The 11,136-nt window shown below is 51.1% G+C and overlaps 1 protein-coding gene across 1 annotated transcript; it reads left to right on the top strand.

The window, feature by feature from the left end:
• Positions 1 to 6: 6 nt before the first annotated feature.
• On the top strand, positions 7 to 9,553 carry FN3KRP (fructosamine 3 kinase related protein). The gene is made up of 5 exons (XM_017879161.1): positions 7 to 1,123; positions 2,196 to 2,287; positions 4,037 to 4,119; positions 8,008 to 8,130; positions 8,376 to 9,553. Exons 1-5 carry the CDS (start codon positions 981 to 983, stop codon positions 8,712 to 8,714), a joined length of 780 nt encoding a protein of 259 aa, XP_017734650.1. The 5' UTR covers positions 7 to 980; the 3' UTR covers positions 8,715 to 9,553.
• Positions 9,554 to 11,136: the final 1,583 nt, after the last annotated feature.

The following is an 11,136-nucleotide window of genomic DNA, read 5'->3' as shown; positions in this document are numbered from 1 at the left end:
TCTGTGTATATGTTGTGTGTGTGTATGTGTCTGTGTGTGTAAGGGTGGAGCCCCAGGTAAGGATCAGAGATGTGTAAGGGCAGGGCAGTGGTGTGTGTAGCAGGAGGAAAGGAAAAGCTGCTGGCTCTGACCTCTTCTGCAGGGATCACTGCTGTGTATGTTGTGTGTGTGTGTCTGTATGTTGTGTGTATACGGTGTGTCTATGTCATATGTGTATGTGTGTCTATATGTGTGTGTTGTGTCTCTGTGTATATGTTGTGTGTGTGTATGTGTCTGTGTGTGTAAGGGTGGAGCCCCAGGTGAGGATGGGAGAGTGGGCAGGGCAGTGGTGTGTGTAGCAGGAGGAAAGGAAAAGCCACTGGCCCTGACCTCTTCTGCAGGGATCACTGCTGTGTGGTGAGCAGGGGGACCGAAGGGAGGAGTCGCTGTGGTCCTGGGGATTCGGATGGAAATGGCATCTCAAGATGAGGTGGTTTTCAGTGCTAGGTAGGAGGTGGCATAGAACTTGGTGGTCTATGCAGGTGAAAAGTGACCCCAGGTCACTGGCATAGGCAGTCAGGGTGCCGCCTGCAGCTGAGAGGCCGGGGGAGTCTGTGTCCTGTAGGTGGAACAGGACTGCAGTTGAGGTGTTGTCTGAGGACACCGACAGGTAACCCACATTCACAGTCCCGCTGTTACCAGATCTTAGTGCCTTCGACTTTCCTCTCCCCAGAGAACCTCCCGATTCAACCATAGCACACAAATATAGTCCAACACTAGAAAGCTGAAGTCCTCTTCTTCCAGTACAGCATCTGAACCTGTAGCCTACCCTGTTGGCAAGTGCCTTTGAAAACACTGTCCATGTATATGGAATCCTGTCAGGATAGTCTTGGTTTGAAGTTGTAATGCCAGATGAAAACCTATCTACAGAACCTTCCCGGAAGTAACCTTGCCTCCCTCCATTTCCACTTCCTCTGGTATTTTTCTGACAGGCCAGAAGAATGTTTGAAGGTGAGATGGCAAGTTTAACTGCCATCCTGAAAACAAACACAGTGAAAGTGCCCAAGCCCATCAAGGTTCTGGATGCCCCCAGCGGTGGGAGCGTGCTGGTGATGGAGCACGTGGACATGAGGCATCTGAGCAGGTGCGTCTCCACACCAGCCCCAGGCTGGCTTTGTTATCTGAGCAGGTGCGCCTTCACACCAGCCCCCAGCTGGCTTTCTTTTCCACCGAGTGGTTTCTCTGATGACTGAAGCTTGTACTGGGGGGGCATCACTTTAAGGAGTGTGATGCATAGAGCCCGTGATTCCACATATCATGAGTTCTGCAGAATGAACGGCAGGCACTCTCTGCAACCAGGGGCAGAAGCAAGGGGAATCTCCCAGAGTGAGATACTGACGAAAGGCCTTGCTGTGGGCCAGGCATGGTGGCTCACGCCTGGAATCCCAACACTTCAGGAGGCTGAGGCGGGTCAATCACTTGAGGTCAGGAGTTTGAGACCAGCCTGGCCAACATGGTGAAACCCCATCTCTACCAAAAGTACAAAAAATTAGCTGGGCATGGTGGCAGGCGCCTCTAATTCCAGCTATTCAGGAGGCTGAGGCAGGAGAGTCACTTGAACCCAGGAGGCAGAGGTTGCAGTGAGCTGACATCGCACCACTGCACTCCAGCCTGGGCAATAGAGTGAGACTCAGTCTCAAAAAAGAGAGGAAAAAAAAAACCCACTGCAAACTCGGACGAGGCTGGGAAAGATTGTCAATTAATCAACACCTTTATCCCCTCTTGCTTCACCAGAACAGACTTTCGGTCCTCAAAATGTCCAACCTACTAGCTGGACGCGGTGGCTCACGCCTGTAATTCCAGCATGTTGGGAGGCCAAGGTGGGCGGATGCCTTGAGGTCAGAGTTTGAGACCAGCCTGGCCAACACAGTGAAACCCCGCCTCTACTAAAAACACAAAAAATTAGCCAGGCATGGTGGCAGGCGCCTGTAATCCCAGCTACTCAGGAGGCTGAGGCAGGAGAATCGCTTGAACCTGGGAGGTTTAGCTTGCGGTGAGCCGAGATCATGCCACTGTGCTCCAGCCTGGGCGACAGAGTGAGACTCCATCTCGAAAAAAAAAAAACAGACCCTCTCTGTGTGTCCTGAGACTGAGCCGTGGGTGTGTTGCCTTTTTCTGTGTATCGTCTGTTTAGTTGCTGCCTTTTGATTTGACAGTCATGCTGCAAAGCTTGGAGCCCAGCTGGCCGATTTACACCTTGAGAACAAGAAGCGTGGAGAGACACTCCTGAAAGAGGCGGGCACAGTGGGTATGGCACTGCGCGGGCCGTGGGTGCTCCTGCCTAGACGAGGACGTTCAGCCAGTGTGGGCTCAGGTGGGGCCGTGCAGCAGCCGTGGGAGGGTCGGACGTGGGCTGATGCCAGAGCAAGGGAACGTCTGCCTCGAGCCGCATCTCACAGTGCACTGAACACGGTGAATGTGATGCGTCTGTTGTGTCCTAAATGCATTTGAAAGACAAAACATTTGCTGGACGCGAGATGCGCCTAGTGTTACAGTCGCTTTTACTTCTCGTTCCCGGGAAGAGTGTAAGCAGAGGCTCTCTGGCTTTCTATAAAAAGCCAGAGCTTGGACCACAGGGTCTGTTACTGTAAAACAGTCGTACTTGAGGCTCAGAATTACAGCCATTGTGTCTGACCTTTCTAGAGCGTAACGCACTGTCAGGATTGAGGGAATTTTCCGGTATTTTAATCTGCTGACATTTGGAATCTGTGCGCAGCCCACGTGGTAAATGTGGGCAGATTAGCTGACGATCGGAACAGATCACCAAGAGTCTGCTGTACGAGACATGCTGTTAGACAGTCTGTTCTGTGAGGGTCCATGACGGGTCCCCCCAGGCTGCCTGTGTGGCGAGGATCCACTGAGAGGCCCCCAGGTCGCCTGTCCTGTCATTTTCAGTCTTACAGAGCATAGTCCATTGGGATTTTTCTTGAGTTAGGGAGACTGCAGAGGAGTGAGCTTATTTCTTTTCTTTTTCTTTTTTTTTTTGAAATGGAGTTTCGCTCTTGTCCCTAGGCTGGAGTGCAGTGGCACAATCTCGGCTCACCGCAACCTCTGCCTCCTGGGTTCAAGCGATTTTCCTCCCTCAGCCTCTCGAGTAGCTGGGATTACAGGCGCCTGTCACCATGTCCAGCTAATTTTTGTGTTTTTAGTAGAGATGGGATTTCACCATGTTGGCCAGGCTGGTCTCAAACTCCTGACCTCAGGTGATCCGCCTGCCTTGGCCTCCCACAGTGCTGGGATTACAGGCGTGAGCCACCGCGCCCGGCTCATGAGATTATTTCAAAGCACAGTAGTTTATTTGACATACATGGCACCAGGTTTGCCACTGAGAGCCATCCTTTCTGATGGATTGGGGGCAGATTCTTTTTCCTCTTTATTTTTTATTTATTTGTTTTTTTTGAAACGGAATTTTGCTGTTGTTCCCCAGACTGGAGTGCATTAGCGTGACCTCAGCTCACCGCAACCTCCGCCTCCTGGGTTCAAGCGATTCTCCTGCCTTAGCCTCCCTAGTGGCTGGGATTATAGGCGCCTGCCACCACGCCTGGCTAATTTTTCTATGTTCAGTAGAGACGGGGTTTCACAGTGTTGGGCAGGCCAGTCTCAAACTGCTGACCTCTGGTGATCCGCCCACCTCGGCCTCCCAAAGTATCTTTTTCCTCTTTAAGAACATCCTCCTCTTTTTTCTCCTGACACAGTGTGGTCCTCCCCCACACCCCTGCGTGTCCTGTTGGGATGCGAGACAGGCTCCCTGTCCTGTGCGTGTCCTCTGGTGCCGCTGCTTGGGAGCAGCTAGTGTCTTTGATGCTGACGTCTGCTGGAGCAGGCTCTGTCGGGGGTGTTCGGTGAGCTGGTGGAGATCCAGGCCCTGTTTGTCTCTGGCAGGGGCATAAGCTGGTAGGAGCTCACTGAGGTCGTGTCTGAAGGTGACTCAGTTTAGAGAGTGGGCGCTGGGATCCCTTAGAACTAATTTTCTTTCTTTTTTTCTTTTGCTTGCAAGGGAGAGGAGGTGGGCAGGAGGAACGGCCCTTTGTGGACCGGTTTGGGTTTGACGTGGTGACGTGCTGTGGATACCTCCCCCAGGTGAGTGCACAGCATTTGCCTCTGTTTCACAATCAGGTCAGCAGTTCAGACACGAGGATCGGGGGGACACCCCCTTCCTTTTTTTGTGAGCTTTAGTCAAAGTATTTGCACCATTTTTTCTTTGCTGATGTTTGAGAGGTTGACGTGAGATTGACCCACCTAATAGGCCAGGTAAGCACGAAGAAACGGAGGAGGAGCAGCAAGTTAGGAGCTGGATTTCCAGGTGGGTAAAAAGGAGGGAATTTCACAAATGTTTTGTTTGAGGTTATACCAAACTCTCAAAGAGGGTGCAATGACAAGGGTTTGTGAACTTTTGGTTGTACGATTTGATGGTTGCTTCCCTCCACATTTCAGCCCGGGGAGTGCTGCCCGATGCCCAGCACGTGTGGAGTGGACAGGGCTCCCATCCTGTCCTCGGGAGGAGGGTACAGATGAACCTAGAAAACTTCCGGGGTTTCCTGGTGGGCACGGGGCAGTAGAAAGACTTTGAAATGTGGAAGGTTGTCCAGAAACCTGCTTAGGGGCGGGGAGTGGTGCTCTCTGGTCCTGCCTGCTCTGGGGGTTTTAACCAGCTCCGCCCCTTTCTCTCGTGGCTGTACTCACACTATGTGTGTGCACGTGTGTGTGCGCATACGTGTATATGTGCATGTGCATGTGTGCACGCATGTGCATATGTGCACACGTGTGCATGTGTGTACGTGTATGTGTGTGTACGTGTATGTGTGTGTACACGTGTGTGCGCATGACTGCGTGATGCATGATGTTGGCATCCTGTGCTGCTCCAGTCTTGTGTGTCTGTCTCCCTTCCCTCCTGGGGTGGTAGCACCTGGCCTGGATGTTCCTCTTCCAGGGTCCTCTCAACCGGCTGCCAATGTGACTTTTCCCATCATCACCTGTAATGGGAGGGCTGTTGGACAGATGTCAGAAGTGGACCCACGGTTTAGGGCAGGGTCAGCCAGCTCTGGCCTCTTACTCCAGTGTGGAGTGGAAGTTAAGAGGAAATGTTAGCCAGTTGCTTATAGCAGAAAAAAAAAAATTTTTTTTTTTTTTTTTTTTAAATAAAAAAGCCCTGGTGGCTCTTGCCTGTAATTCCAGCACTTTGGAAGGCTGAGGTGAGAGGATTGCTTGAGCCCAGGAGTTCCAGACCAGCCTGGTCAACATGGCGAAACCCCTCTCTAGTAAAATACAAAAAAATTAGCCAGGTGTGGTGGTGCGTGCCTGTAGTTCCAGCCACTTGGAAGGCTGAGGTGGGAGGATTTTACTTAAGCCTGGAAGTTCAGGCTGCAGTGAGCCGAGATCGTGCCACTGCACTCCAGCGTGGGTAATGGAGCAAGACCTTGTCTCACAAGAATGAAGAAAGAAAGAAAATGTTCTGGGCCTGGCACGGTGGCTTATGCCTGTAATCCCAGCACTTTGGGAGGCTAAGGTGGGCAGATCACCTGAAGTCAGGAGTTTGAGACCAGCTTGACCAACATGGCAAAACCCCGTCTCTCCTAAAAATACAAAAAAATTAGCCGGGCGTGGTGGCTCACGCCTGTAATCCCAGCTACTCAGGAGGCTGAGGCAGGAGAATTGCTTGAACCCGGGAGATGGGGATTACAGTGAGCTGAAATCACACCACTGCACTCCAGCCTGGGTGACAGGAGTGAAACTTCATCTCAAAAAAGAAAAGAAAAAAATAAAAGTAAAAAAGTAAAAAGTAGTACAGTAAGATATCTTTTGTTACATATTGAACCTGTAAAGACCAAAAAGTGTGCTGCACATGTGCCAGGCAGAGCACGAGGGAGCAGGCACCGTGGCACCCTGTGACGTGAGTGTGACTTGGGGCAATGATCTTTATGGAGAGAAACTTGGCAACGCCTATCAAAAAAATTTTAAATTTAGTTTTGTTTTTTTTTTGAGACGGAGTCTCGCTCTGTTGCCCGGGCTGGAGTGCAGTGGCCGGATCTCAGCTCACTGCAAGCTCCGCCTCCCGGGTTTACGCCATTCTCCTGCCTCAGCCTCCGGAGTAGCTGGGACTACAGGCGCCTGCCACCTCGCCCAGCTAGTTTTTTTTTTGTATTTTTTAGTAGAGACGGCGTTTCACCATGTTAGCCAGGATGGTCTCGATCTCCTGACCTCGTGATCCACCCGTCTTGGCCTCCCAAAGTGCTGGGATTACAGGCTTGATAAATTTAGTTTTAATTTTAATTTTAAAAGATAGAGTCTCACTCTGTTGCCCAGGCTGGAGTGCAGTGGTACGATCATAGCTCACTGCAGCCTCAAACTTTCTGGGCTTAAGCCATCCTCTGCTCCAGCCTCCCATATAGCTGGGACTACAGGCATGCACCACCACACTTGGCTAATTTTTAATTTTTTTGTAGAGACAGGGGTCTCACTATGTTGCCCAGGCTGGTCTCAAACTCCTGACCTCAAGTGATCCTCCCACCTCAGCCACGCAAAGTGCTGGGATTACAGATATTGGCCACCACTCCCGTCCCCCTTTCAAATTTTTAAAAACATTTTATTAATTTATTTTTGGAAATGGAATCTCTCCGTCACCTAGGCTAGAGTGCGGTGGTTCGATCTTGGCTCGCTGCAACCTCCAGCTTCCGGGTTCAATCAGTTCTCCTGCCTCAGCTTCCTGTGTAGCTGGGATTACAGGTGCCTGCCACCACATCCGGCTAATTTTTGTATTTTTAGTACAGACGAGGTTTAACCATGTTGGCCAGGCTGGTCTCCAACTCCTGACCTCAAGCGATCTGCCCGCCTTGGCCTCCCAAAGTGCTGGGATTACAGGCATGAGCCACCACACCTGGCCCCCTTTTCAAAATTTTAAATGGTTCAAAATTTTAAATGGACTTATGCTCTGACCCAGTAATTATCCTTCAGGGTTTATTCTACAGGTATATTGACATGTATGCAAAATGGCACAGACACAAGGGTATTTGCTGCGCCATTCTTGGTACTGTGATAAGGAAAATCCAGAGGACCGCTGGGTGAAGTTCTGGTGCATCATCTGATGAACTGTTGTCAACTGCTACAAAACAATGTAAAGAAAGCGGGAACAGGGCCAGGTGCGGCGGCCCACGCCCTTAATCCCAGCACTTTGGGAGGCCGAGGCGGGTGGATCACCTGAGGTCAGGAGTTTGAGACCAGCCTGACCAACATGGCGAAACCCTGTCTCTACTAAAAATAAAAAAAAAAATTAGCCAGGTGTGGTGGCAGGCGCCTGTAATCCCAGCTACTTGGGAGGCTGAGGCAGGAGAATCGCTTGAACCCAGGAGGCGGAGGTTGCAGTGAGCTGAGATCGCGCCCCTGCACTCCAGCCTGGGTGATGAGAGCGAAACTCCATCTAGAAAGAAAGAAAGAAAGAAAGAAAGAAAGAAAGAAAGAAAGGAAGGAAAGGAAGGAAAGGAAGGAAAGGAAGGAAAGGAAGGAAAGGAAGGAAAGGAAGGAAGGAAAGGAAGGAAAGGAAGGAAAGGAAGGAAAGGAAGGAAAGGAAGGAAAGGAAGGAAAGGAAGGAAAGGAAGGAAAGGAAGGAAAGGAAGGAAGGAAGGAAGAAAGGAAGAAAGAAAGAAAGAAAGAAAGGAAGGAAGGAAAGAAAGAAAGAAAGAAAGAAAGAAAATGTTCTAGAAGCCTTCATTCTTGGAAGGCTACAGAGTGGATCCTGAAGCATCTCCATGCTTCCCACTGCTCCTGGGATAGGATCTGAGGTCTCAGCATGTCCATGAGATGCCGGTTCCCCCCGGGATGTGGTTCCCCCCTCAGCCTCCTGTGACTGCCACCCCTTCCATGTGCCGCCCCTGCAGCCCTCTCCACTTTCAGATCCTTGTGGGTGGCTGAGCTCTTCCTCACTTCTGGCATTTTCCAGTGAGCTCTACTTTTGCTTTTGCTGTTACTGTGCAGGTGAATGACTGGCAGGAGGACTGGGTTGTGTTCTATGCCCGGCAGCGCATTCAGCCCCAGATGGACATGGTGGAGAAGGAGTCTGGGGACAGGGAGGCCCTCCAGCTTTGGTCTGCTCTGCAGGTGAGCGGGGCCTCACTGCACGCCCAGCACCTGCCACACGCCCCTCTTGCCTGAGGTCGGGGAGGTGCCAGGGCAGGTGAGGCCACCTCTGAGTCTGGTTCTGGATGGGAAGCGGGTGCCTGGCGGTGTCCTATCCGCTGCTGCCTGGGCTGGGGGCGGGCACCTGGAGCGGTGCTTAGGGAAACATGGGCACCCCTCGTGCATGCTTTGATCAATTTGCTGAGGCTCCATTTTCCTCCCTGCAGTTAAAGATCCCTGACCTGTTCCGTGACCTGCAGATCATCCCAGCCTTACTCCACGGGGATCTCTGGGGCGGAAACGTAGCAGAGGATTCCTCTGGGCCGGTCATTTTTGACCCAGCTTCTTTCTACGGCCACTCGGAATATGAGCTGGCAATAGCTGGCATGTTTGGGGGCTTTAGCAGCTCCTTTTACTCCGCCTACCACGGCAAAATCCCCAAGGCCCCAGGATTCGAGAAGCGCCTTCAGTTGTATCAGCTCTTTCACTACCTGAACCACTGGAATCATTTTGGATCGGGGTACAGAGGATCCTCCCTGAACATCATGAGGAATCTGGTCAAGTGAGTGGGCCTTGCTCTGGAAGGAGGCCTCAGAGGTTTCTCCACAGTTCTCTTCAGGGCACATTCTTGTTTCTTCACATGGCCGGAGTAGCTTTAGACCAACGCAATAGCTTATTTCCAAGCCTTGCAAAGTATATAATATCTGAAAGGTTTCGTCATCCCAGCGTTGACCACTTTGTGGGGGTTTGTAGGTAGAGGGAGCCACGCTGGAGGCAGGGTGTGAACAGAGGGATGTGTGGAGTGTGGGTGACTCTGAGCCCCACTGCCGCTGCAAGGTGGAGAAACTAAGTGATCTCCTGTGGGGCGGGAGAGGGTATCTGGTGCGCAGGGAGGTGGCCAGTGCTCCTGGGCACTGCTGCTCGTAGGGCACCTTTCCGCCGCTTCCCCCTGCTCTCCTGTGCAGGAGTGTCTCCGAGCTGTTCACGCGGATGCTTCTTGGTTGGCAAGACTTGGGCGTAGACGTGAAACCATCTTACTAAAAGCATCTTAAAATGACCAATTCCAAAATCAAGCATATTCCCGCTTCTTCCTGCCTGCATGGTCCCCAGGCTCTGCCACAGGCTGAGCAAGTCTGGAAACTGATTCTGGGAGAGACCAAGCTGCTGGCCGTAGGTGTCCTCGGGTAAATCCAGGAGTCTTCATTGCTTCTGTTATGACCCCGTCTGTGCCGTTTTCTAAAGCTTGCTGAGTTGTCATTTTTTTGCAACATTAAAATACGTGCTGAACTAATATTTTTCCTTCCTGCAGTATTGTAGTAATGAGAAATATTTCATGAATGGCATTGATGCTAATAAATCCTTTGCACAAAAATTTGAATAAACTTGCAGTGGTTTCAGTAATGTACAAGATTGTATATTTCCCTCATTTATTGTAATTCAATATTTAGTTGTTTGCTGAAAAACTTTTGTAATAATATTTTCTGACAATAAACAGGCACAACTAGTGATTTTGTTGTTGTTTTTACAGACGGGGTCTTGTTCTGCTGCCTAGGCTGCAGTGCAGTGGCATGATCATAGCTCACTGCAGCCTCCAACTCCCAGGTTCTAGCAATCCTCCCATCTCAGCCTCTCAAGTAGCTAGAACTACAGGCGTGCACCACCACACCCAGCTAATTTTTGTATTTTTAGTAGAGACGAGGTTTTACCATGTTGTCCAGGCTGGTCTCGAACTCCTGAGCTTGAGCAATCCTCCCAAGTGCTGGGATTACAGGCCTAAGCCACCATACCTGACCCAACTGCCCTGCCCTGCCCTGCCCTACCTGTCAGAGTCTCACTCTTTCCAAGCTGGAGTAGTGCGATGGTGCGATCTCACCTCACTGCAACCTCTGCCCTCCACCTTCTGGGCTCAAGCAGTTCTCATGTCTCAGCCTCCCGAGTAGCTGCAGTAGCCACGCTGGCTAATTTTTGTATTTTTAGTAGAGACTGGGTATCGCCATGTTGCCCAGGCTGGTCTCGAACTCCTGAGTTCAGGCAATCAACCCGCGTCAGCCTCCCAACTGTTTCTTTTTTTTTGAGATAGCGTCTCGCTCTGTCATCCAGGCTGGAGTATAGTGGTACGATCTCAGTTCACTGCAGCCTCTGCCTCCTGGGTTCAAGGGATTCTCCTGCCTCAGCTTCCCAATGTAGCTGGGACTACAGGTGTGTGTCACCACACCTGGCTAATTTTTGTATTTTTAGTAGAGACGGGATTTTGCCATCTTGGCCAGGCTGATCTTGAACTCCTGGCCTCAAAGAATCTGCCCGCCTCAGCCTCCCAAAGTGCTGGGATTACAGACCTGAGCCACCATCCCTGGCCCAACTATTGTTTCTTTAAAAAACTCTTTAACCTTGTCTTTTTGTTAGGCTAAAAGGATAGCTCAGAGCTTCAAAGAGCAGGACTAGCCTAAGAACTGTCTGCGATATTTGGCAGAGGTGCAGCGTAGCTGCTATTCTTATTCACCTGTGGAAGACGTTAAAGGGAGAATGCAAGTAGCTGTAGAATTGCCTTCAGGGGAAGAAGCCACTTGGTGAGCTTGGCAAACACCCGGTCTGAGGGTCACCCAGGGTGCCATGAACTGGGCTGAAGGGGATGGATTGATTACTTCTCTTGTTTGCTTGTTTCTGTTGTAAGTCAGGGCCCCTCAGCAGAACGCAGAACAGAACCGAGCTCCTTGAGAATGCTGGTTTTTCTGTGGAGTGAGGAAGGACCATGAGTCTGGTTGTCAGTTTCCAACCTGACAGGTCCTAGACTACCATTTGCCAGGACTGCAGGTTGTTTACTTTGACCCTGGGAAAAAGATAACTGTTCCCAAGAAAAGTGACATCCAAAAGTGGCGCCATCCCCACGGCAGGTGCCGCTCGGCTCCCCACCGGGTGGGTCCGTCCCGACGGCACCTGTGCCCCTCAACTCCCCACCGGGTAGATCCATCCTGAGGGCACCTGTGCCAC

This window comes from Rhinopithecus bieti, unplaced genomic scaffold (assembly GCF_001698545.2).
Source record: "Rhinopithecus bieti isolate Rb0 unplaced genomic scaffold, ASM169854v2 scaffold_9899, whole genome shotgun sequence".
NCBI classification, from domain to species: Eukaryota; Metazoa; Chordata; class Mammalia; order Primates; family Cercopithecidae; genus Rhinopithecus; species Rhinopithecus bieti.
This window is presented reverse-complemented; position numbering and strand designations above follow the sequence as displayed.